The sequence below is a fragment of the Brachyhypopomus gauderio genome, chromosome 1 (genome assembly GCF_052324685.1).
Source record: "Brachyhypopomus gauderio isolate BG-103 chromosome 1, BGAUD_0.2, whole genome shotgun sequence".
Lineage (NCBI taxonomy): Eukaryota > Metazoa > Chordata > Actinopteri > Gymnotiformes > Hypopomidae > Brachyhypopomus > Brachyhypopomus gauderio.
The window spans coordinates 8,501,233-8,528,947 of NC_135211.1; the positions used below are offsets into that span (position 1 = coordinate 8,501,233).

The 27,715-nt window shown below is 38.1% G+C and overlaps 2 protein-coding genes and 1 long non-coding RNA gene across 4 annotated transcripts; 1 reads left to right on the forward strand and 2 right to left on the reverse strand.

Moving 5' to 3' along the window:
- The first annotated feature begins 1,224 nt into the window (after positions 1-1,224).
- Positions 1,225-27,646, forward strand: LOC143482461 (uncharacterized). Of its 2 annotated transcripts, XM_076980865.1 has the most exons (6): positions 1,225-1,615; positions 4,862-5,038; positions 5,211-5,291; positions 9,341-9,397; positions 12,740-12,885; positions 17,429-17,735. In XM_076980865.1, exons 3-6 carry the CDS (start codon positions 5,246-5,248, stop codon positions 17,651-17,653), a joined length of 474 nt encoding a protein of 157 aa, XP_076836980.1. In that variant the 5' UTR covers positions 1,225-1,615; positions 4,862-5,038; positions 5,211-5,245; the 3' UTR covers positions 17,654-17,735. The 2 variants fall into 2 exon arrangements, 1 of the variants encoding a protein (XP_076836980.1); XR_013122262.1 differs by lacking the exons at positions 1,225-1,615; positions 12,740-12,885; positions 17,429-17,735 and adding exons at positions 4,320-4,622; positions 27,307-27,646 and having other exon boundaries at positions 4,928-5,038.
- LOC143482399 (homeobox protein Hox-C13a-like) lies at positions 7,153-11,162 on the reverse strand. The gene is made up of 2 exons (XM_076980774.1): positions 10,413-11,162; positions 7,153-8,199 (listed from the first exon to the last, which is right to left on the reverse strand). The coding sequence occupies exons 1-2, from the start codon at positions 11,068-11,070 to the stop codon at positions 7,940-7,942; spliced, it is 918 nt and encodes a 305-aa protein (XP_076836889.1). The 5' UTR covers positions 11,071-11,162; the 3' UTR covers positions 7,153-7,939.
- Positions 22,928-25,656, reverse strand: LOC143482588 (uncharacterized). Its single transcript, XR_013122269.1, has 4 exons — positions 24,480-25,656; positions 24,260-24,365; positions 23,633-23,699; positions 22,928-23,453 (listed from the first exon to the last, which is right to left on the reverse strand). It is a non-coding gene; the product is annotated as an uncharacterized LOC143482588 (long non-coding RNA).
- Positions 27,647-27,715: the final 69 nt, after the last annotated feature.

Below are 27,715 nucleotides of genomic sequence, written 5' to 3' on the forward strand. Positions count from 1 at the left end.
AATCCATTAATTAGAAACTTTGAAAAATGATAGCTTTATTGATTTGGCAATGTTGGAATGTTAACTGCATTTATAATTGTAGTTAGCACGACCTGATCACCGTTTCGTATCTATCTAATACGGGACTTTGTTTTACGTGAACTCAAAAATAAATTGAATGTCACATAAAGCGTCGAGACCCCCTTTTACAGGCTAGTTTTAAAGATATACAAAGCCACACTTCTCTTATACTTTACAGTATTGAGGCAATCGAAAGGAAGCCATTAACTCTGTAAAACGTGAATACATTTTGTACGAGACTTTATTTTAGCAGTAACACATTATTAGATATTTTTTGCACCTACAGGTAGATTAAAATTAGGGGCATGTCATCAAATGAATAACGTCATAATGCACATGTTACAGTAAAGACATAGTAAAGACAATAATAATAACTAATGTCTGTGCTGAGATAGACGGAGAGAGAGACAGAGAAAGTAGCTAAATGTAAAAACTGCCGTGTTAAATTAATGGAAATTTGAATGGGATGTTTTTATTTAGTTGAAAACATATGCAAACTAATGACGCAATAAACAATGAGAAACCAAACACTGAAAGATTTATTCTGTTTCTGATTGACCATGTTACTAATAGGCATAGCTTATTACACTGAATATTATAATAAATTTGCTATCGTAAAGTAGAACGAAATTCAAATTTTCACATAGGTTAGTTTATTTGTCACCTGCCCATGCTACATATGACCCTAATTCTCTTAATTTGTAAGCCATAAACATCACAAGCATGTGGCCAAAAGGGATGGCGAGCCATTAATATTTTTATTATCGTACGAAAAACTTGTTGAGAACTCCAGAATGACATCGGGTAAGAAACGTGGGGTGACATAATTCTCTGGTGGTATGTGTGAGTAAAAAGGTTTTTAGTTATTTAGTCATACTTCTTCGAACAACAAGCGAAACATAATTAGGCACGTTAATCTGATTGTAATTCAAGTAATATCACAAACCACAGACACGAAGATAGTGGTTTCATGCAATCTAGTCATGTTACAGTCATCTTTCGAGATTTATGGGAATACTTATGGGAATAATGCCACAAAGTAATGAATTTTGCGCTATGCCACTTCATTTCACTAATACATTAAAATGTTGAACAAATACGGGAATATTGAACAGTGTAAATGGCAATCATTTGTAAGATATTTTCTCATGAGGTTCTCATGAGTGGACATCATTCGAAACTACGCATTTACATACACGAAACATTGTTGTGTGTAGTATATACTTCTCAGGCAAGCATGAAAACCGCTTTTAGATGTGTTCGAAATCAGTGTTCTTCAAAAATCCATCAATACAGAGTTAGGAAACACATTTTAAACACTGTTTCCAATGTGCTGAAGCCCATTTGCTTGTATCTCGTTAGCTTTAGAGTTAGTCATTTCCTTTTGTGCTTTTCTCTTCTAGAGAGGACGTTTCCTATTGGCGCGTCGTCAGTTCAAGGTCACTGTCTAGTGCACTGATGTCTATCGAAACGACCGTCTTGGAATCCTAGACCAGACATGACAGAAGCAAACAAAGGGTTTTTGCTTCCTTTGACGTTGCCGTTGTTATACTCGGTAAGATTTCATTTTTATGTGCAGAAAATGTAAACTGTGCGCTGCAAAACAAAATTTGAAAGTGTATGTAGCTTTAGATTTAAATGAAATACAATATAATTGAGGAAAAAACAAGAGAATGGAAGTAAGACAGGAGCTGATATCTCAACACATTGGAAACTGAAACCTGATTTAACATCAATACTATTTACATCAACCTGTGCTTTTACCATATTTATTCTTTATGTGTGACTTTTTCGATTCCTTCAATTCTATTAAATTAAAAAATATATAAAACAAAACACAGATAGAACCATTAACAAAATGTAACTTACCAATACTAAACATAAAGGTCAGTTAAGTCGATTAAAAGTTCCAGAATCAGGACTTTATGAACAAATCAAAGAACTAAAAGCTGAAGAAAGAACAGACATAATGGCATTAACAATGTAGGCTATATGTTTTTTTTCTTTCGCTTTTTACATTTTTTTATATACTTTAATCAGTTATACAAAGGAAATGTCTGAATCAACAATCAGAGAAAGACAAAGAGAGAGAAGAAACAGAGAACTGGCAATTCGAAGCATTGCTTCAACACAAAACGATTTACTGTTAGGCAAATGTACAACGTGTGTACATTTTTACAAAAAGTACCATGTGAGGAGACATGTGCAAATGGCACATACTAACTGAATGTCACTAAAACTGTTGAGGTGGCACATTCACAATATGTAGTTTAAAAGGTATCAAATACAGAGAAACAGTTTGCGGTGTGGTAGTCGTGTATTATAAAATATACAATTATTCGCTTGGACAGTAAAACTGAGCTAAAACACGCATGCGTCGTCGCGCAAGATTAAATTCATTACACGAAGATCTACACTCAAAAAGTAGATCTACATTTACTCTCCCTCGCCACTAGAGGCTGTCATGCGCCATCTTTTCGGCGTTTGGGGCGTGGGGAATAACTCATTGCTCAAAGCAAGGGACGTTCCGAATAGTATTAGTATTACAAACAATACTGAGTAATAAGGTTGTTTACTACGGAGCGTAAATAGTGATTTCATCGCGGCAGCCTTTTCGTGCAGCAAAATAGATAGTTCAAATGGAATACAAATTCAAGTCTAGGAGACAGAAGACTGCAACTCATTGTCTTTTAATAAAATGTGATAATCGTACATGTTGTTTTAACTGTTACTTTTTTCAAGCGAAAGGCGATTTTTAAATTACTGGTATTTTCCTATATCGCAAACAATTGTTCATTGTTGTTAAATAACCTGTGAATCTACGCTAGAAATTTCCTTTCAATTTTCGAAAAGAGGCGCATGCCTTTCCTATATCGCAAACAATTGTTCATTGTTGTTAAATAACCTGTGAATGAACGCAAGAAATGTCCTTTCAATTTTCGAAAAGAGGCGCATGCCTTCAGAGAACGTTGTGACTGAAGCTAAACGTGACGTATTTGTGAAATTTATAGAACAATAAAACCTGCCGCCTTAGAAAATAACACATTAATGTGTAAATCCTCGTCCTTAATATCCTCTCAGTTACACTACTAAAATGAACAACCTCATATATTAATAATAAACCAATCGTATTGTAATATAATTTTGTTATTGCTATCTGTACATACAGAGGGTTGCAAGAGTAGTTCAACACCGTGTATTTCGATCAGTTAGGCCGACAAAGGGTTAAAGCCTGAAATCCATTTAAATTTCTGCCGTTTATTTCTTTCCACGTACAGGGAGGTTGTAGGTCATACGTAGCTTATTATGTTGGTTGGTAAGAAGTAGGCGGAGGTAAGCTTCGTGTTTCGGTGCAACAACGTTAGTGTTCTGTCTCCAGGCCTACAAACGAACTTGACTTACTTCACTTTGACAAAGTTACTAGTTTAATTAAAGGTAAGCTTTGATCTTCATGATTAGGTGATTGAAAAGAAAGCAAAACAAACAAACAAACACAGAAAAAAAACAAAGTGAGACAATCTCCGGCCTATTTAGAAATGTACATTTTGACTTTTTTATTACAAACAAAACAATAACATCCACAGCCCTATTAGTAACTGCTTGTGTTATTGCTGTTGCTCTTATTTTAGCGATTATGTAAACAAATTGAGAAAATTATTTAATTAGTATCAGTTCCAAATCAATATCAACGCCAAAGGGCCATAGCACAACTTGATAATAAAATTGAAAAACCAGGCTTACATCTTCTATTAAAATCATTTTACGTCCATGCTGGCTTTCGTTAATCATTTTTCGATGAAGATACTGCAAAAGTTTAATTTTCAAGCAGTGAAGCAGTATTGCAATAAAAGGATTGAAGAGAAAGTCTGCTAAACGTTTGTCATAAAGAAAATAAAAAATTGCAAACCTAAGGCATACTCAAACATACCCTAATGAAAAATCTTTACAGTCCAATTCTCTCTGATTTAATTATTCCAAAAGTCCACTCTAACTGAAATTAAAGACTGTAGACATGTATGGTGAGCTGGTAATAGGTCACATATACCCTTTGTATGGTCCATTAAAAGTAATCGCAGAAACCTAAATACACTCACAAAGTCAGGGGCTTGGTGGCACAGGGTGGCACACACACACACACACACACACACACACACACACACACACACACACACACACACACACACACACACACACACACATTATATTATATTATATTATACTATATTATATTATATTTTTGTGTATATACTATCTTCGTTATATATTATATATTTTCTCGAAAATTAATTCACAAAAAACATGCGTGTGCATTTTTACTTTTAACGTTCGTTCAGATTGGATTCTTTCCTCTGATTGGCTCAGCAGCAATTATACAGTGGTTAGGTCTGACAGTGCTATTGGCTGAGACCAGTTCTGTTAAAGTCACGTTGACCGCACTTTTAGAAATATTGTAGCTTGCTCCACCACTACATCCATCTGGGTAAACCTGTTTATCAGAGCAGTCTCACGATATAGTACGACATTGAGTGTGCCTGACACGTCGACCTAATTGCTATGCTATAGTAAGCTAATAGTAATTTCATATGCATGACGTCTGCAGACTTTACCACCAGAAAGCCTAGGATTCCGTAAATAGAATGGCTATAGCTGTCATTTGACCGTTTGAAATATACATGCTTATTTATAGTATACACGAGGTAAATAAAAGTGCATGTTAAATAGGTAATTAAAATGCCTGCAAGTCAGCTGTAAGGTTTAGGTTTAAATGTTTAGAATATTTATTTATTTATTTATTTTTCAGAACCATGCCTAAATATCTTGAACATATGGATCGACTGGTGCCAAGTAATGAATGAATTATTCTCAGTGTTTCTAGCAGCTCAGAGTAGTCAGACGAGGAGGGTCCATGAACCCAGGAGGCATCGCCGACTGAACATGAAAGCTCTTCATCTTCATCAGAGTTAGAGCCTCATCACAGGTGTGAAGTATCACTAAACCCTTAGCCGTATTTATTTTCTCTTTGGTGACATTTTAGATTCATGCTATTAGTTTCTATTTAGCCTGTTGAGCTGATGTTTTATTCTATTTATAGTTTTTTACTGATATTGTTTAATTTGGTAAATATTTTTTCATTTTAATTGTTTTGCTAGATGTGTTCTGAAGTAAACAACAGCCGACCAAAGCGATGGAAAACCAAACAAGTGTCAAAGTAACCCCTAAGGCCTTTCACGGTAGTCATATTGAGACTTTTTTGTGCTTTGTAATATAATTTTATTTAACAATTTTATATTAAAATATGCACTGATATAATAAAAGCAATACATCAATAGCCACTGGTTGTTCATTTCGGCAAGGTTATTAAAATTTGACAAGGATGTAAAAATTTCAAAAGGGTTAAATGTCTCGGTTGTTATAATGTTTGAGAGGTGTAATCCTACACAATTCATCTTGATCGGATACTTCACAATCAGCTTTTCATATTGACATATTTTTAGTAGCGCTCTATGTATTTTAATCAAATTCTATTATGAGTATTATGAACTGCATAGCAAATATGAAGTCAAAGCTGTAATATCATTATATGCCCATAAATTTTACATATAAAAATAATTTATTCTGCATATACAGCTTTGCGCCAATAAATAATTAGATGGCACAACCCGGTTACCTTTCCCTTTCCACCTCATGTATAACATTCTGCACAAAACTGTACTAAGAAAGATCGTAATCATACAACTAATCTCAGACACACGTACCTGCTAGGATCTCCTAAGCGTTACATGACTGGCACAGTACGGTTTCCACATAGGTAGACAATATAACATAACAACATGCAAAAAAGACTTCGCATCTCCAACTTCCAAGTCGGCGCGATACACACACTACAGATGTCAGTACTCTTCCTGTTATAGCTATATGAAAATATTGGTTTACAGACTCATGGCTATTCATCGTATTCATAGTATAAAATTAAATGTTTATTACTAGCGAGAATAGTTTTCAAGCATGCAAGCTTTCTTGCTTACTTTTATATCTGGGGTCAGAGAAGGGGTAGGGGTACACTAGACATGTTACAAATGAAGACTATACTTTGGAATGTTGTTGCAGGTCTGGATGGTTTGGACAGTAGTTATGCCGCATTTTCTTGCCATTTTATCACCATTTGGCCATAACTAAGCGGAAACCCACCCTTCCCTTGTTTGCCTTGAGCTTTTTTGTGTCAAGGTCAAAGTGACTTCGTAGTCATGGTCAAGGGTAACCAAGTGACTTGCGTAAAGACATAATGGACGACGAGCTGTCTGACTTAGACGGAGACTGGTATTATAGCCCACCAATAGGAAACTAGACTAAATGAAGATCTTGTAGTTTCAGTTTACTTCAGTTTTGCTGTTTGACCTGGAAGCAATATTTAGCTTTAAGCTAAGCCGTGACGATGTAGACTAACTTATTTTAATGTAGCTAAATATTTAAAAATTCTCAGTATAATCAACAACTCAGCCTACATCTAGCTAAACGTTTAGCTAAACTGTTATGATAAAAAATGTTTATGAGACTTGTTTTGTCTAGATCAGAGAAATATCATACCTTATTGTTGTAAAACGATACATTTGGATATAATATTAAGATATTTAATACTCTTTGTAATATCTCCACTTTTTAACTTTTGGGCTATTCTGCAAGTCAGCATAATATGAACGTGTCACCAATGTCATCATTTTTTCATCATTATGTTAATATTAAATGATATCAATGGATAACTAGGTTATCAACATGTAGAAATATCAATAAAGCACTGTTGGAGGAGATTGGTTACTACATTATCTGAATGGTTTACATCCGTTCTCTACTTTTAAATTCATTATATGTCTTATCTCTGCTTTTAAATTTATTGTTATGTCTAATCTCTTCTTTTTAGTCATTGCTATCTTTAAAATAAGTTTTCCTTCAATAGGATAATGGACTATGCGAGTGCTGACTTTATTTCAAAACTGTGTCATATCTTGTAATCTGTACCCTAATTTCTATAAATTCTGATTTAAATTACATCTTTATTGTATACAACATAGCTCACATGAAACAATTAAGTAAAATATTTGTGCAGTCGTATCTAGCTTATTATAGTAGACCCCTAAAACTAATACAGAGATGCGAATGGCGATATAGAATAGGACAATAATATCAAAGGAGGATAGTCTAAAATATGCTCAGAGTAAACCGCACACTGTGTTGCTCCACAATATTATCGACACTACTTTATATCAATGCTTGTGGTTAGTGTTAATGCTGATATTTTATTTCAGTTGAATATATTCGCACATACATAGAGAACATATGAATTTTGCATAATCAAAAATTGTTAATAGGAACAATGCACACATGCAGGAAAAGATACAAACACGCTACATAAACAGGATGAAGAACGTGCAATGTTACTCTTTAATATCAACATTCAAGTTTCGTGACAGAGAGAACAAGAGAACTGTGTAAGCAATTTACAGCTCCTATCATACAAGGAGGCCTTATTTAAATAATAACGCATGGCAATTTACAATTTTACAATAGCAGTCCTGTTTACACCCTTGGGGTCAGATACAAGACTATATTTGAAACACGCGCTTTATGAACATATTTAGAATATTTCGTTCTTAGCGATTCATTGTAGCCCTCAAAGAACTGCGCAGCACCTGATGTGTAATCTAACGATGCATCACAATAAAAGATAAAGTCAGTTCAATAGTTTTTCATACAGTTTTTATGTGTCAGATTTCTTCGATTTAGCCCAGAAAGTTGGGAGGCAAGGTACGCCAGGTTTAATATTAATTATATAAATATTTCGGTGCTTGAGATAACCTTTTAAAAAAGTTATTTTGGACACGAATCAGGTGGCCTGCATGTGGGTGTTTGATTTTGATTTAGAGACGAATTTCTTTTCCTTTACACGTCGGTTCTGGAACCAGATTGTAACCTGGCGTTCGGACAGGTTAGTAGCGTTGGAGATGCGCCGTCTCTTGTCTTTGGTGATGAATTTGCTGGACGCGTATTCTTTCTCGAGCTCTTTTAACTGGATCTTGGTATAAGGCACCCGCTTCTTGCGGCCACGGCGGTAGCTATTGACTTCCGGCTGCAGTGGCACCACGTCTAAAAAGGGTCAAGTAAGGACAAAACCAAACATTAAGCTAGCCAAAACACGCATATTATTTTTGAAAAAAAAAAAATATATATATATATATATATATATATATATATATATATATATATATATATATATATATATATATATATATATATAGAGAGAGAGAGAGAGAGAGAGAGAGAGAGAGAGAGAGAGAGAGAGAGAACATACAATTTTTAATTTCCAGTTTAACTCAATTCAAAGGTCTTGAAACTTTCCCAATTCAAAAAAAAAAAAAAAACTAAGGATAGAGCCAACATACTTTCATTTGCCCAAGTTGGATTTTTTCATATAACAGCCGAGTAGTTTTGATTGATTTTAAATCAAATCGCTGAAAGTAATTGAAAACATAAATTCTACAGCACCTTCAATCTTGACGTGTTTTTTTTATTAAACCTGAGCGATTTGACTGATGACAATTCTTTAACACAAAACGTATCTACAGAAGACGCCGACGATCAGAATATAAATACAATTGACATACCAGTCCAACAAATAAAAAAATAGATCGATGGCAAATAACACAGGTACGGTCACAGAATATAATGACAGTCTCAAGCTACGTGAGACATTAACATTTTGTTTCGTCATATTGAACGTCATATTCACGGTTGAAGTGTCAGATGTCAAATATCTTCCTGATAAAATATACAGTTGGCAGTGTGCTATTTTGCTGGACTTAGATAACCTCTTAATCCAATAATGACAAGAACTCCATAAGAGATAAAATAGTGTAATAATAGTGTTGAATATGCATGGAATGTGACTAAATTGTATAGTATTATTACCCGGTGTTTTATATGAACAGTGATTCAAATGGAAATTGTGGAAACTTGAAATTGTTGAGGTTTAAGGAGTATTACCATCATCAATAACACATGCTTCATCAATGTTAGATTCCGCGGTCGACAGTACTTCGGCAACTGTTGCTTTATTTCCTTTGCATGTCTACTATGTCATTAAGGGAATACAAGTGAATTTGTTTAAATAAAACATCTTAACTACTAAAATAAAATAAAAAAACTACCATCATTTATAGGGTCAAATATACAGTATTACAGAAGACAGTAGAGGGACAGACTGTTCTAACACGATGACTGATTGCAGGGCACAAGCCATTGGAGAAGCTTCAAGTTCTCTTTGAAAGACGGATACAAGCTGAAGGTTAGTGATCATATTAATATCGTGTGATAATAATATTCTACCTTCAGGCACTTCAGTCATCCACCTCTATATGATAACTGTTAACTAGACCTGGAGTGAGGAGACAAGATATCCCACCAAAGAACTCAGAAGCTGGAAGTGATACCAATATTCTGAAAAAGATTTTGATATTTAGGTGGAAGAGTTTACAGCGTTGCAAAGTTTTATCTGATCATTTTAAGATGAACGGAAACTGCATACAATACACATATTTCTATAAATACAAATGGAGGCCTATGCCAGTATTCGAGCTCACCACCACGCCCCCAATCCCCCATCAAACACGTACACACGCACGCGCGCACACAACACAACACACACAACACACACACACACACACACACACACACACACACATATTAAACAGAAATCGATATGGCGATAATAATAATAATAATAAGTACAATAATAACAACTATTATGTGGTTTAATTAAAATCCTAATATAATGTACAATTGCAAGCCACATAATATTTGCATTACCCAGTGTGGTAAAAAAATGTCCCGAGTGTGCAATATTTGCTTGCTGTAGTTAGAAACTTAAACATATTGTAATACAAGTAAACGATTTCAGCCAAAATGTCAAACATTTACGTCGTAACAGTCCGCTTATTCTTAAGCAGGATATGAACAAAACTGAGAGTATCCTGAAATTAAGAATATTCACTATTGATAATTGCTACATTATACGCATATATGAACTTGAAAAGTCTCTATTTCACTCACACCCACTCACCCACCCTCCCACACGATGCCCCCCACCACACACACACACACACACACACACACACACACACACACACACACACACACACACACACACACACACACACACAAACACGCGGTGTTTACATTTTCTATGAAGTAATGAATCCGCATAAATGTAATTTTTAAATTGATTTCCTTGGACCTAGACAAATGACCAGAATTTGTTTAAGCATGTGCGAAGGTTAATTTATTATTGGCCTAGCCTATACCTGTAAAAGGGGATTTCCAGAGGTGGCTTGACTGAGACTGCTCCTTGGAACAATATACCTGGCCGTCCCAGCTGTTCGACAGTGACCAGTGATTATAGCCATCCATTGGAATGAAAGTGTCATGCCGTGGTTCTGGATGTGCGCTGATTCCTGGCATCACAGACATATCCAAATAGCCAGGGACAGTTTGGTAAGAGCCGGTAAAGCTCGGGTAAAAAGCAAACTCTTTGGCCCGGCTGGAGAGCTCTTCAGTAAGTCCGCTAGGTTCCGCATATTTTTCGGAAGGATGGTATGAGCACGGTTTTTGCTGCACGTTGACGCTGTGTGAATGCGACAGACGGCATCCGTAATAGGGGCTCCCAAAAGTATAACCATAACCCAGCGACGCCCCCGAGGATGTTTGCGGGGCAGGACACTGCCTAGCGGTGTCCTGCGCGGGTAGGTCCGGGTAAACCGAGCCCTGGTGGCTCAGTATACTTCCAGAGTGGCGCCCCAACGCAGGTCGAGAGATCAGTTCCCTGCAGTGAGTGGCAGTACAGTTTCCGCTCAGTCCCTCCATGGCTTGGTTTTTATGTGGAATATTTTCATTCGGGCTTTTTTCATACACGTACATCAAGGTGTCCGCCCAGTGTGAATGCACGACCAGCGAAGTTGTCATATCACGAGCTGTCGAAGCTTTTTAAAAGTGGACTACTCGAAGAGGGACACCTCACTTCCAAGCTCATTTTTCTTTCTACGCGCATGCGCGTCCACCCAAGCCTCAAGTGTCCGGTTCATTATAAAGACCATGGATTTTGCTGACACGTGACCCTAACAGGAACGATGCGTTAGCAGAGAGGTTTTGGGAAAACATCTCATCCGTTTAAGTGGCCCATGCACAACGTTTTTAAAGGCATTTTAAAAAGCATCAGAGTCTGATATAAAAGAAGCAACTATGCTTAAAGGGAAAGGCACCTATGTTAACTGAAGAGGGATAAGTCAAAAACATTTTCCACTGTATTTGGCCTGATAGCTTAACTAGGTTTTTATTAATTATATCTACACATGAATAAAGTGTGGGTCTATATGTGTGAGAGATTGGGAGAGAAAAGCAAAAGAAATCACAGCGGTAACAGTAGACTGTTACACAAGATAGAAATACACTAATTTGTAAAGTTTGAGAAATACTTACAATTAAAAAACTTGTTAAGTATAAAATTCCTCTCTAAAAAGAAAGAAAATGCAACTAATTTGGTCTGGTAAAAAAGTAGCTCACTAAAATTCATCATTCGTTTTCACTGTCTGTCAGGAGGTTCAAGGTCAAGGTAGAAACTCAGACAGTCAGGGTCGTTCTCGGTCTAGACAGACAAGAGCGAACTTTACACTAGCGGTGTCGAGTTTACTGGCAATGTTGGTGTAATTAGTGAAACCTTCGCGCGCAGGCGAAATCCATTGTTAGCCTGTAACGTGTATCCAAATTTTGGATTGATTTAGCTGTTGCCACATTATGAACATGAACATGTAGAATTCCCAGTTTTCTAAAATATCCAAATTAAGCATTATGTTCAGATAGCTCACTTAATATAAATACGCTATAACATCCTCAATATTTTGAGATATGCTAAAATAACTTTTATAACAAGAAAAAAAAACCTCAATTAGCTACTGATCAACATTATCAAACAATTTCTTTAGTAAATTCTGAATTCTGAAGTTTTTCAACGTTTGATTTTGTGTGTGTTGGGGTAGGGGGAAAACGAAATGGATTTTAAATTGAAAATCAAATCAATTATATACACACACACACACACACACACACACACGCGCACGCAAGATATTTTGCTAATTCGACAATTTAAACCATAGTAAGTGTATTTTCCAGAGTCGGGCTTCTAAAAATTAGGCATTTCAAATCACTCTTTTGAAAGGAACAGAAACAAAAAGCACAGTTGCATTTCGTATTAACAGGATTACATGTAAAAAAATGATGTAGAAGAATGACATGAACATTTATAAGGATTATATGAGATTTTTAAGTGATTTTTCAAATGAGAATAACACAACTGAGCACTGAAACATTAAAAATACATATCCGTCATAATAGGCCATGTGTCTATTACACGCCTTCGGGAAAGTGTTTCATAATAATAGAACAGTCCGATTCATTGTCAAACTCGGCATTTCCCCGACAAAACGAGGAAAAACTTTTTCAGTGATGAAGTGACTATGATGTTTTTGTTTGTTTGTATGTTTGTTTGGTTTTTGTTTCTTTGTTGCTTCTGTAATTGTAAGTCAAATAGTTCAAATATCTTTGAATAACGTGTAACTTATAAACATACAACTATAAGCTATTTTACAGTGTCTCAGAAGACGAAGTTTCTCCTTCGCCCCCTTCCCGTGCAGCACAATAGTACCCGCAGACAGCCCTCTGTCTAAGACGTTCAAGTTCAAGTTAAAGGGCTTTTGTCCAGACAGCAGTCTCCAGATCGCACCAGTAAGTCTGAGTATGCAGGTTTTTCCGTTTGAAGTCAACCCAGCATTTAAAAGAAAGGCCTCTAAATGTATACATTATTTGTGCAAATGTATATAAAGCAAAAACCTGCTGCAGTGTTATCGGACTTCTTTTTTGGTATTTTATTAATGCATTGGTCGTGGATTTCATAATTAGCGTTAATTCACCACCACTGTGTTTGTCAGTGTTTGGAATCACTTGATTCCCTTATTATTAAATATGTTCATGCGCCTAAAAGAGTTACAAACTCGTTACAGAGAAGCAAATGAACACAAATGGATGGATATGCCGCATCAGTGAATTATAAACCTAACGAGTCCGCATCGATACTTCGTGTCCTAAGCACTTTTAATTGTCAGGGTGTATGAAATGTGCTATATAAATAAATTTGCCTTGTCTTCCCTAAAACATAGAGTAAATTCCCAAGAATATCCTAAAAACAGCATAGGACAACATTTGCTATTTGCATAAATGTGGCAACAATACAATTTTAACATACAGAAACAATACATATCCAAATCAAACAATGAAAGCTACATAGCTCCATTATTTCAGAATTGTACTTCAGTGCACTCGAATGAAGGATCTCAAACGATTAGGATATTCATTAAAATGTCTTAGTTGAAATGATATTACCAGAGCATCCTTAGTAATTAGACCTATAATATCTGGCTGATAGGTGAACTTCACTACATCTCATGCCGTTTTGAAAGTCCAAATATTCTGATTTCTAAGATGCTGAGAAACATCACACTAGTTTAAATTTTAGCTAGTTTATCACTCTATGTCGAATTACTAAAATTAATTTCTATAAATGGGAACTGACCTGTTTCTTTTACCAGTGAGGTTTCTCTAGCATTGTAAGGAATGAAGTGAGTAATTGTGTGATCGAACAATATACCACATTAATTTTATATGACCGTCTCAGACAACGACTTCAAAGACAGCTCTGTTACAACTCACCTTGCGAAATAAAACAAAGGTAGGGAGCTTTGTTTGGGCAATTACATGTCTGTGGCGAAAAACAGATTTTACAAAATGCGAGAAAGTGCGCGAAAGCTGACTCACTACATTCTTAGCCTGCGACAAAAGCTTGTTAAACTTGTTGAAGTAGTCCTCTGTCTATTTTAGAAACCGTTTTGTGAAGAGAATTAGATGTGAAGATAGTGGTAGAATTTTGATTTTACAGAAAGAAGGGACATATTTCATCCAATATCGAACAATTTCCCCATTCAGAGCTGCCTGTATCAAAATGAGAAATATGAAAACATTTCAAATATGGGCTACACACGTATTTCAAATGAAAAGAAGAGACAGTCCTGTTTGAGTGATTTCAAGTAAAAGTCTTAAGTTATCGTAGATTGCGGAAATTGCGCAGATCAGGACGGTTGAGACGGAGAGAAAATGCGTCCACCTGCAGTAGCGTATAATGATACCGCCTAAACAAATCAGAGATGGGTGCTCAACAGCATCATAAAACGTAAATCGTCTTTAAATGGCAGAGTAAGCATTATACTACACATATCTCTGTCTTTTCCCATCTAAGGTGTTCTGATAACTACGATCATTTTGTTAACCGAGGCCCAGACCATCATTAGATCAAACGAACTAGTAAATCGACAGCTATACAAAAAAGGTCATGGTAATACTTAAGAAAATGCCTCCAAGCTAAGACGGTTTTAACCTAAAAGTTGGACATCAGTCGACAGCCTGCAAACCTTTAAAAATATCGCAGTGCACATATTGAATATTGCATTCTACTAAAACATATGGTTTATTACTTTTAGATAAATAAAAACTGTCAAATACGTTTATACTTTACTAGAAAATGTTTCATTAGTGTTATCCTAATCTTTACTTTATTTTATGTTTTTAACTTGTTTTAATAAATAATAGCCATAGTAATTCAAGAATAACACATAGGCCACGTTTAAGTGATTATATCTGACCACATGTAACTGCCTGTAACAGAAACAGATTTAAAGAGGATGTTTGTCGATAGAAATATAGGCAAATATGGTTTTTACATGGTTTTTAATCTGTTTTACAAAACCGACCAAATGAACCCGTCAAATTTTCAGATTCCCAGATTCTTAAACTCAGAATATCCAAATGTTTTTTTTTTCTGTTCCCTGATGTCCATATTCAAATTATGAGTTAAAAGGGATCAAAGTTCAAGTTCAAGACTGTCCACGTCTAGTCGCTTTCCATGGCAATGCGCATGCGTGCAGAGCATTTAGGTAAACACAAACCCACGCGCACGAACACACGCGAACGCCACACACACACAGAGTGAGTCTGTGTGTGTGTGTGTGTGTGAGAGAGAGAGAGAGAGAGAGAGAGGGAGAGAGAGAGAGAGAGAGAGAGAGAGAGAGAGAGAGCTGGCACACTAAATGATTATTATTAAAATATAATCTAATAATATACGGTGGATCCAAATACACATTACCCACAAATAACATTCCAAAACCGAACAATTAATTATCTGTTTGACGAAATAATGACATAACAACACACATATAATCATATGATTGCAACTTACACTACACGTTTAAAACAAGGCGTTGCTTTAAATGTGCAGAGTAAGTGACAATACTCTACTACAAGGATTTTGCAATTGGATAAGGGCTGTAATTATGACTAATTTAGCTAGACGTTTCGGCTTCTTGTTTTGTTCTGGCAAAATATTACTTTTTTCTTAAGGATAATTAAGACAAAGTCATCGTAATTTGAATGCTGATTTCAATTTTTCTTTCAAATAAAAACAGCATTGCAATGCAGTTCCCTGCTATGAAACAAAAAAACAAACATGAAAATAAAGTAAACATACAAAAAAATTTATGTTGTTTTCATGTGTAGTAAAATAACATTTTATCGAATTACAACGTCTCTAATGTATTTTCAAACTAAATACCTTTACCGAAATGTCACCCGTCTCCTGTGCAAAGTAAGACGCTACACTGCTTACAGTTACTACAGTTGTGAGCTGACTTGTTATCCAGATTTTGTTGCAACGATTATTTAAGTAAGGCCTAAATGAAGGGGCTTCCCTTAGTACTTGTATTTCTGTCGAGATGCACAGCCTGCCAAGACGATAGTTTTTCGCATAATCTGAAGCTTTTGGATCACTGGTAAATTGTCGGGTGGAGGGAGAAAAAGAAAAGAAAGTCGTATTCCTTTCCCTAAACAATTAGCCGAAGTCAATAGCGTTCATCCTGTAGTGTAAAGATTCAAGTAATTCTTGTATTTAAATGTTCAGCTCTAAATAAATCATATCCACAAAACATAAATAATAATTTAAATATATCCCAGTAAATCCCCCTTTATGCTCATTCGTTTTAGTATTGAAGAATTTCTGTTCAGTTAGCGGCTAGAGTATAAAAAAACAACCATCATTAAGGCATTTCTAAAAAGGCAAAAGTAAGACAGAACCAAAAACGTCATGAATGATTTAATAACGCAGAGCTTGCGCAGTAACACCAAACTTAACACAGCACTTCCTTATCATTAATTGGCCGAGACTAAGATATAGTAATGTGTTTCGTATTTTTTGTTTTTGTTTTGTCAGGAGTCTTATACCAAAGACAGAAAACAGGAAATAAAAAAGGAAAAAGAAAAAACAAACAAAAATGTGCTATCTGGTGAATGAGGGTGTTACTATGCACATAGTTTAGAAGCTTAATCATTAAATAATGCTTCAGGCAATCAGATTTTATGATATAGGAAATGTCTGGAGCTCCTAAGACAACGCTATGTACTTGGAAATAAAAATTTCCATGGTGTTCTGAAGTGGTAATCAGTGCTGAAAATTGTATTAAGCCTGGTTTATGTGTGGGGGTAAGTGTAGGGTGTAGGGGTGGGGGTGCAGGGTTTGATGGAGCCAAAAAAGCACATTAATAATCTGCCACGATTTATTTTGTCTTATTTTGGGAGAGATGTGCACTTATGGCAAACTAAACACGACAGCACAGATGTTGCAAAAACATCTTAATTCTTATGCATATTGCATCAGGAAATTCACAGTAAATATTGTTTGGTACAGCGACACCGAAAGCAACTTATTTTTTCCCCAACCAATGATACAAAACTGACATTACATGGCGTGTCTTGCCAAATCCTATTCATGACAAAACAAGGCAGGAATTTAACCCCTCTGCCAATGCCCCGTTGTGTATATCAGCATGAATCATCGTGAAACAATTTTCCATCTGTTTTTGCAAACAGTAATACAAAAGTCTTTATGATCACACATATACAGTAGAGCAAATAATAGGGACTTTTTTATGAAAAGACTTAAACAAGTTTAGCTACTTGAAACATGTACTCAATAAATATATAAGATATTTTTACAAGTTACTTGTGATGGACTAGTCTGAGAATCAGAAGCTGAGGCTTTTATTGTAATAAACTGAATACTGTCACTGCTTTTTAAATATAGCCCAAGAATATCTGCTAATTTTGACAGGATGAAGTTGTAAATGGATATACGTTTTGACAGAATTTGTGGTTTATTTATGACTTTTAGTTTGTGAAGTCTCAGCATGAATGTTCAGTATCACAGAGGCTCAAGCACAGACACTCTGCTCCAACACAGACACTCTGCTCCAGCATTCTACTCCAGGGTTGTGTGCTGCTTCTCCAGTCCACCCTGGGCCCACTGGTCACTCATACCTGCAGCTCATTCAAGACTGACTGGGACTATGCACACTCCATACAACCTTTGAAGCTGTTCTGTGCAATGCACATATGAGCTCTCCTGTATTTATTGTCTGTTCCATTCTGTTTGTAAGTCTGTTTGTGTGTTATGGGTATGCAATTGCCCATCAAATATATTCTGCTTATTACACCCATTTGATACATGAAGTATTGTGTGTATCAATTTTTAATAATAAACAAATTTACAATATACAGGTAAAAGCTTAATTATAGGCCAAATTTTTATTTTATTTCAAATTTACAATTTGCAATCACCTCCAATCAGTGTGGGGTCCTCAATTTGGGAGGCAGGTAACCAGCTTCCTTCCTTGAGAATGTTTGTGCATATTAGTTTTTAATAATTAACAAATTTACAACAGGCATGTTAATTATAGATTCTTTAAAGGTTGTTTTTTTCTGTTGTGCATAGTTTTTCCATGGACAGATCAATTGTTAATAGGGCAAAATTCTGCAGCTCTACCATAAGAAGCAGGTGGAGGACCTTTTAATTTAATTTTTTTATATTTCAAATTTACAATCATCTCATGGGTCTTCCACACACCTCGAACCCCCTCCCACCCCCGCATGCCCTGTGAGCCCTGGCTACATCACTGGTCAGAATAAGTCTCCAGTCCACAATATAAAACACTAAAGAAAAATCATGTTAATGTTTTAAAACATGTTAAAATACATGTTTGCACACTCTCAGAGCAAGAAACATCGGGTGAGCATTATTCCACTTTCTACTGAGGAATGTCAGAGACATGTTTAGTTTGACCAGACATTTTGTGATCTTGTCCAGTGTAAACATTTACTCTGTGTACATTTTATACTGTATTTAGATCTTGGTATTTACAAAAATAAAATACAGCACACACATTTTGGCTACAGCACAGAAAATGTAAGGTGTGTAGAAGACATTTTTGAGAACAAATAATGTTATTGGTAAACAAAATGAAGAGTTTAGAACAAACCTTTCCAATGTAATCTGTGTAGGGTATGGAGTGGTAGTATAGAAGCCATCATAGAAGCCATATGACAGAGCCATAAGAACACAAATATCTGCCTAAATTTTATTAATGCAAAAAACCCCTCTAAAACAACTTGTATCTTATTTGGGGATGGATATGTATATATGGCATATTAAACAGTGTGACGGGCAGGGTGTGCGAAATAAAATGGAAGCGATCACGCCAAGTCTCAGGGAAAAAGGATGGTTTAATTGAAAGTGCGCAAACCAAAAACCCGTGACATAGATCCAAATCAAGGATATAATGACCAGCGGTCAACTGGTACAAAGACAAGACATATATAGGCAAACAAACGACCCTCAGGTGAGACAGATCACGGGCTCCGCCCACCTGAGGGACGCACACAACGCAACAAAACAACAACAGCCGCTGTGGACAGAGGCGACCGGTAGGGGGCCGCCTCACCGTGACAGACCCCCCCACCAAGCCGCACTCCCCTCCACTGGGTGTGTGGCACACAGCGGCTGCACACAAAACATGAAGGGGCAGGGACACACCTCCTGCAGTCCAGGAGCTGAAACATAAAACACAAAACATTGATTAGCTCACCTCCCTGGGCGGGACCCTGGACCGACTGGGCCGTTAACAACACAAAACCACGCCCCGGTTGGTCACAGGGCCCTCACACCCTAACCGGCCTTCAGCCGGTGAGCCCCACAGGTGTGAGAACGAGGAGCTACGGCTCCTTTATCGTCCCTAGTGTGTGTGTGTGCAGGTTACCTCCCCGAGGCGTGGCTACTTCACCTCCTGGACCTACCTCCTCCCGGAGCTGACCCCTGCCTTCTGCTAGGGGCCACCCCAGCCTCCTGGAAAGTCAGCCCCAGCCGGGGCCTCCCTTTACAAGGTGGACTCCTCCACCCAACCCAGGAGCGCCAGAGACCGAGGCCCAGAGCACCCCCGTCGCGGGCTGGGGAGCAGCACCAAGGGCCTCCTGGTCACCCCGAGCAGGAGGGAGGATCTCCATCTTCAGCAGGAGCTCTTCAGACCGAAGCCCCATGGTTCCCAAACATCCGGGGGCCCCAGCCCTCTAGAGAGGAGCTCTTTATGACCGGGCTCCAGTCACCCCACAACATAAGGGGGCTCCTGCCAGGTGGAGACCCCCACAAGGTCCTGGAACACCACGATCCACCGCCAGGGAGAAACACCTGCAAAGAACACACACACACACACACAAAAATGCACCATCGACGCCCTCCGTGCCATACCCCGTGGCACGGGACCACAGCCGGTCCCCCCCCAAACACACATTTAAGGGGAGGAGCATGCGTGGAATTACACGCAACATTTCACATGCAAGCGAGGACAAAACACACACGCAAATACTAGACAAACAAAAAAAAACGGTGTACAAATAAACAGACGGAACCCACAAATGCGCGCTCTACATATACACACAAATAGTGATGCGCCGCTCATGTTCGCGGTCGCTCCCCACATGAAACACAAGACAAAACAGGGAGCGAGGCGACGGTGAGGAGCGGCACCAGCGTCACACATAAAACATTCAACATGAAACACAACGAGCACGCACACTGATCCACACGTCCGTTAACACGTACACACACATTTTAACTCTCACAAAACACAAAGAGTCTTCCCAGGGAAGACGCCCTGGTTCTCGCCGTGCCACAAACACGAAAGCATGGCGGAACTCTTCAAAACAAACAGACAACAAACACAAAGAGTTGTTCCCAGGGAAGACAGCCCTGGTCCTCGCCGTGCCACAAACACAACACAAAAGCACGGCGGAACTCTTCACAAAACACCACGCAGACAAACACTTGCCACGAGACATGACCACGAACGAAGGAGAAAGAAAAAGAGACTCGGCGGCTTCCGAAGGGTGGCTGGTCATTCTGTGACGGGCAGGGTGTGGGAAATAAAATGGAAGCGATCACGCCAAGTCTCAGGGAAAAATGATGGTTTAATTGAAAGTGCGCAAACTAAAAACCTGTGACATAGATCCAAATCAAGGATATAATGACCAGCGGTCAACTGGTACAAAGACAAGACATATATAGGCAAACAAACGACCCTCAGGTGAGACGGATCACGGGCTCCACCCACCTGAGGGACGCACACAACTCAACAAAACAACAACAACAGCTGCTGTGGACGGAGGCGGGCCGCCTCACCGTGACAAACAGAACAGCACAAACAGAGTTATTAAATACTTGTTTCCAAAGCCTTTTGATTCTTGTGCATATGGCAACAGACAATTAAAAGTATGGATTCTTACAGTGACACTGAAAGTAGCTTAATATTTTCCCAACCAATGATACAAATGTGATATTACAAGCATGTTTTGCCAAATCCCTTTGCCAATTGCCTATGCCCCATTGTGTACATCAGCATGAATCATCATGAAAAAAATGTCCATCTGTTTTTGCAAACAGTAATACAAAAGTCTTTATGATCACATATTACCAGTAGAGCAAATGATGGTGACTTTTTATGAAAAGGCTGTCACCATTCTTAAAACATTAAAACCAGTTTAGCTACTTGAAACATGTACTCTATATACATATAAGATTATTTTACAAGTTACCTGTGAAAAATGGTTACCATTTCTTATCCCTTTAAATTCATAAACTGAATATGTAACTGCTTTTTAAATATAGCCTAAGAATATCTGCTAATTTTGACAGGATGAAGTTATAAATGGATATATGTTTTGACAGAATTTGTGGTTTATTTATAACTTTTGGTTTATGAACATGAACATGAACATTCAGCATCACAGAGGCTCTAGCACAGAGACAGCGTTCTACTCCAGGGTTGTGTGCTGCTTCTCCAGTCCACCTTGGGCCCACTGGTCACTCATACCTGCAGCTCATTCAAGACTGACTGGGACTATGCACACTCCATACAACCTTTGAAGCTGTTCTGTGCAATGCACATATGAGCTCTCCTGTATTTATTGTCTGTTCCATTCTGTTTGTAAGTCTGTTTGTGTGTTATGGGTATGCAATTGCCCATCAAATATATTCTGCTTATTACACCCATTTGATACATGAAGTATGTGTGTGTATCAATTTTTAATAATAAACAAATTTACAATATACAGGTAAAAGATTAATTTTTTTAAAATTTTTATTTTATTTCAAATTTACAATTTGCAATCACCTCCAATCAGTGTGGGGTCCTCAATTTGGGAGGCAGGTAACCAGCTTCCTTCCTTGAGAACGTATCCCTCCCAGTCCACTAGATACTGCAGTGTTTTACCTCTCCTCCGCAAATCCAATAAAACATGGACTGCATACACTGAGCCGTCTTCCAGCATAATGGGGGAGGTGGGGGCGCTGCACTCTTGTGTACTAAGTGCAGAGATGTGGAAGGCTGATGATGCATAGCTGTTCTTATGCCGATCCTGTTGGTAACTGGGTTAATGCACTTGACCATGGTGAAATAACCTTGCGTCTAGTTTGCCACGTGGTCCCACCCGGCGATCCTTTGCCGCCTTCCAGACCTTGGTATGGTAAGCCAGCATTTTGCCTTGTCTTCAATCCATTTTCCTTTTGAATCTCTTTATGAGAACGTAACCACAGAAAATGCAGATACAGGCTGAGAACGCAAAGGCATAACCAAACAAATCAGCAATGATCCATTTCCAAAAGCTTCCTCAAGAAGCCTTCAGACAGCTGAAACAGATCATTACGGATTACATCCCGCAAGTCTAGGATTGACTCGGGTGCCCCTCCTGATGGTAGAGGGAGTGGCATCCGAGCCAGCCCTTACAGGCTGCTCCGATGTGAGGGGTTTCCAAGGATACCGTGGTGATTGGAAGCCCAGCACACATTTGAACGGAGTGAGTCTTGTTCCTTCATGCCAAAGGGAGTTCTGGGCATACTCCGTCCATGCGAGGTAGGAGAACCAGGTGTCAGGGTGTTTGTGACAGTATGCTTGCATAAATCTGCCCAGCACCTAATTCGCTCTCTCTGCTTGTCCGTTTGCCTGTGAGTGATAGCCATCTTACCGGCTACCAGTAGCGAGCCCCTAAAAGCCCCAGTTTTGCTTGTTTCCGTGTGCCCAGTGCCCAGGGAGGTGTGTGCCTACACTCTAAAAAACATTGGGTTGAAATTGACCCAAATTGGGTTATTTTCACAACCCAGCGCTGGGTCAATATTGGACAAACACAGCATTGGGTAGAATTGACCCAGCACATTTGGTTATTAATTTGACCCAGCATTTTGGGTCAAGCATTTAACCTAAATGCTATGTCATTTTAACTAGAATGCTGGGTTAATTGAACCCAAGTTTGGGTTGTATTTTGATTACTTTTAAATGTATAATTTAGACATTACCTTAACACATACTTTACATATTATATATTCTTACACTTAAAAAAATACCACTTTTAAGCACCAACAATAATTATAATAATTACATTTATTATATAAAGCACATTTCTCAATGACAACAACAGCAGCAAGCACAACAACAGCAACAACAACAACAGCAAACATTCAATAATTCATATTCAAAACATTCAACATATTCAAAAACATATTCAAAATATTAATTTCTCAAAAATAAAAAAAGACAAGAAATAAAAACAGGTAACACACACATGGCGCCATTTTGGGAGCCGTCACTGATCTGTGGCAAAAATAAATGCCCGCAAGAGTCTTATGGAGGGAGATTCCTGACCTGGTAGCTCATAAACGACAGTCTGCAGAAACTCCCACACTGAAGAACACTGTCGGGGGTAGTTTCTATCAAATACAAAGAACGCCTTAACACACATCAACGGCTCCCACGAGCTCTGCTCCATAGCTTGTCCATTGATGACCGCAAAACACTGGGAACAACGCTGATCATCACCTATAATAAGATAATCCTTTATTAGTCCCATGTAGTTACAGCAGCAAGGGGAGAGCAAAACAGAGTAAACAAATATTAAGAATCTAAATAATTATAAATAAAAGTCAAAAACAAAAATTAAGACACATGAAATCTGCATTGTACATACAAATACTGCACATTGGTATGTCGGTACACACCTAGAGCCAAAACAAATGGGTATGGTCTTGTGGCCTCGGAGACGTATTCCACCATATTAGTCCCAATCTGTTGTAAACATGAAAATTGAAACATAGAATTAGTACCATTATCTTACATCCTAATTCTAACATGATGAAATAATCCACTTTGATCTGAGATGTCCTAATCTAAGTTTTCTGTCTTTCAATTTGAAACTGATTATTGTAACACTGAGCATCAGCTGACATCGGTCAAATGTTTGCATATGTAACAACCATAGAATTTAGTCTAGACAGAAACCTGTTAGTCTACTGAATACTGCAGTACTGCTTCTTAGCTTTTAATATGACACATTTTAGTGATGCATTTCTTTTTAAATTACCATTTGCATTTGATAGTTTACAACTGCAACAACAAATCGATATTAATTCAATTAGCTGGCTTGACATGTTACACCCCCAACAGAAAAATAAAAACCTCATCAAAGTGAGAAACTGTTAAAACTGCTGTTAATTTGAGGTAGCAGTCTAGTTTCTCACCATGATGTGACTTTTCCGCTTTTTTAGTTTAGTATAAGGCAGTCGACTGAGTTATGAGCTGATTTTTTTGTCTAAACTGAATGTCTAAATTTGCTGAAGTGTACTTACTAGTTCTTAGGTTCTCAGGTCTAATGCTGCTAGTCCACACAGGCATCCACTTCTCTGCAAGCTTCCCAGCACAGGCTGGGTGTAGAATGGCAAAGTCCTGAGCAATCTGTAGACAATTTTAATTGAATTACTTTTCCAAGTAAATTACAGATAACATTCAGTGTACTTGATAGTAAATTCTGACTTACTATCAAGTACATTCTGAGTTTGCATATCCTACCTTTCCTGAAGTATCCAGAAGACGTGGATACTCTCTTTCGATCTCCTCCACTGTCTTTGACCCATGCTCCCTTATCTACTTAGCTCTGTGGATGGCTGTCTGCTTCATGTATTCTTCTACTTGGTTAAGGGGTCGGATGTTATTTTTTTAACCGCTCCGTCATCGCCACTGTCCTCTCATCAGATATTTCAGTCTCTGTATTATGCAGAGAAAGACAATGCATTCACTGTTTGAATCCAACACCACAAATTATCTTGCGTTATTTCCTGACTGGAAGTAGGAAATCCTTCAAAGTCATGCATTATACAATGTGATTAAATAATGATATTCTACACATTCACCTGAAACTAAATTTGTAGGTTTACACAAATCAGCTACATTAGCTAGTATTAATCTTTACAGCAATTAAAGGCTCAGATCCTTACGCTCACTCATGTTTCCTGCTTCCAACAAGAACTGACTATTATTTTCCTGTCTTGACCTATCTCTCCCCTTGACAGGTGGTTTTGAAGTTTTGGCCAATTAGTGTACTTTAATGAAAACGTAACAGCAGAACCAAACATGTGAACTGTAGCATAAATGGCAAGTCACAAACTGTTCGATTTTCCAAAACACACCAGCCATTCTACAGTGATAATGCCATTCTAACAATACTGTCTAATAGAGGATCACATTAAAATCAGCAAGACAAGTTACCCAAAATCTTGGTATGATGACAACTACTAGTTACAGGGTTCTCCACAGGGCTAAGTCTGCGCTTTCCACTACGGAGCCTTTCTTTTAACAATGTAGCTAGGTAACCTAGCTATGTTTAAGATAACTAATAGCCGCTGCCTCACAACGTCTGTGTTCCTTATAAAATGGTAAATTGTCAATATAAAAAACACTAGTATTTTCTGTGGTATGTAAAGGCTTTGGTTTGAAGAAAATGTGGTTTAGAAAAAGTTTGATGCTAGTGGGTATTAGCCTCCTAACTTCCGTGTAAAATAAAAGCTAGCTAGCTAACGGTAGGTTAGTTAGTTAAAACTTTGGTCGCTACTCGTTCGACGGACAATTGTTGCGTGGAATTGTTATTTTAGCCCAGGCAAAACGCTTGATATCTAATTTTCCCTCACGAATTAAGGTTAAAGAAAAATATATTATAAGCATTACGTAAAACGTACGTAAATTAGCACATTAGCTAGCTAACATGCTAATTTACGTTTTACCTAACGCTCATAATACGTTTTTTTTACCTCAATACGTGAGGGAAATTAATCAAGATATCTTGTGACTAGCTTATAATCAATATATTTGGGCAAAAATGTAAGATTAATAGGTTTAGAAACGTACTTTCTTTCGGCTGTGGTCTTGCTGCCAGAGCCTCTTCCAGCGGGAGGGAAGCGGTGTTGGGCGGGAAACAGGCGTCCAGGGAGTTACGTTACGTGCATGTTCCCTTTCACGTCCGCACTGTTAACGCGTTGTTTAAAATGACCCAACAAACGGAAAAATAACCCATATTTTTGACCCAAGTTCACTAACGTAGCAGCTGGGTTGTTTAAATAACCCAGCATTTTTTAGGGTGTAGGTGATGAGCTCAGTCCCGTCGACTTAACGGAACATACAGTCGGCCTTCAGGACAGTGAGGATGCAGGTTGGCACGTTGTATGTTTCAATCTAAACTCTAGTATAGAGCCCCCAGGAAGCACTGAGGAGGGAGCACTGGCTCTTCGCAGATGGGAATAGCAAGGCAATTGTATTGTCGAGAGTGCGCATCCATCTTCATGTTCTTCTTTCGTGGTCGGTACGTTACCATGAATGCAAACTGGCAGAAGAAGAGTGACCACCGAGCCTATTTCGAGTTAAACCTCTTGGTGTTCTCAAGGTTTTTGTGGTTGGTGATCACCATGAAGGGGTGCCATGCTCCCTCAAGCCAGTATCTTCACTCCTCTAGTGCAAGCTAGATGGCAAGCAGTTCTCTATCACACACACAATAGTTTTGCTCGCAGGTGTGAGTTTTTTGGAGTAGTAGGCTATTGACCAAAGCCCACCTCTCTTCTTGGTCCTTTTGGACAGGAACACCCCTACTCGCATGTTGGAGGTGTCTACTTCTACGATAATAGAATAGGAAAATCTAAATTATAATAGGAATCTAAAGAAACTTCAAATAGTTCAAAATGCCGCAGCTAGAGTTCTGACCAGAACTAGAAAATTTTAGCTTATTAGACCAGTCCTATCAGCCCTGCATTGGCTCCCAGTTAAATACCATATTGATTTTAAAATTCTACTATTAACATATAAAGCACTGCACGGGCTTGCTCCTGAATACCTCCAGGAACTTATTTCCTACTATGAACCACAAATTAATAAGGTAACAGCAGGGGGAAGAGCCTTTTCTTATAAGGCCCCCCAGCTTTGGAACAACCTCCCAAAATGCATACGGGACTCTGACACAGTCACAATCTTTAAGTCTAGGTTGAAAACCCACCTATTTGGTTTAGCGTTTGATAATTAACATCTCCCCTTAGATAAAGGTACAGATCCAGGGGTTCATAGATGAAGGGTTTTATGGTAGACTGGGGCGCTGGTGCTGTCGTCCCGTCACTGCTCGTGGTCACTCAAGTTTGTTGACAGTGCAGTGGATGGATGCCATTGTCTCAGAATGCCCCCAAGCCTATGTTACCTTCTGGTTCTGCCTTTTTTAGCTAGGCTGTAATAGTTTAACTTAATGCCGGAGTTGCTGCCACACTCCAGAAATGTGTTTAATTTCATCTGTCCTGTATATGTCCTCATGCAGAGCTAATTTTCCCTGTTTTGTTTTTTCCACATGGCTGCCCGCCTGTTCAAGGAAAAATGAGATGAGGAGACCCAAGCAATTCATCCAGTGCCAGCCACCTCCTGCCTGACCGGATGAGCCTACATCATGATGGACATTACTACATCTTTTCCTTTTCTTTATTTCTTTCTGTTTAAATTGTTGTTGTTGTCATGGTGACCGATGTCGGCCAGAGGGGGATGGATTCCCCCCCTGAGTCTTGGTTCCTCTCATGGTTTCTTCCTCATGCAAAAAAAAAAACTAGGGAGTTTTTCCTTGCCACTGTCACCCTTGGCTTGCTCACTGGGGGCTAGGACTCGGCACTTGTAAAGCTGCTTTGTGACAACAACTGTTGTAAAAAGCACTATATAAATAAAATTTGATTGATTGATTGATTGATAATGGGGTTTTTGGGGTTCGGCTGCTGCACCACATGCTTCAG

Coding starts and splice junctions, on each gene's coding strand:
- LOC143482461 (XM_076980865.1), top strand. CDS start 5,246: ATGGAAAACCAAACAAGTGTCAAAGTAACCCCTAAGGCCTTTCACG. Junction 5,292..9,340: donor AACCCCTAAGGCCTTTCACG/GTAGTCATATTG, acceptor GACTGATTGCAG/GGCACAAGCCATTGGAGAAG. Junction 12,886..17,428: donor GCAGTCTCCAGATCGCACCA/GTAAGTCTGAGT, acceptor TATGACTTTTAG/TTTGTGAAGTCTCAGCATGA.
- LOC143482399 (XM_076980774.1), bottom strand. CDS start 11,070: ATGACAACTTCGCTGGTCGTGCATTCACACTGGGCGGACACCTTGATG. Junction 8,200..10,412: donor CTGGAAATCCCCTTTTACAG/GTATAGGCTAGG, acceptor GACCCTTTTTAG/ACGTGGTGCCACTGCAGCCG.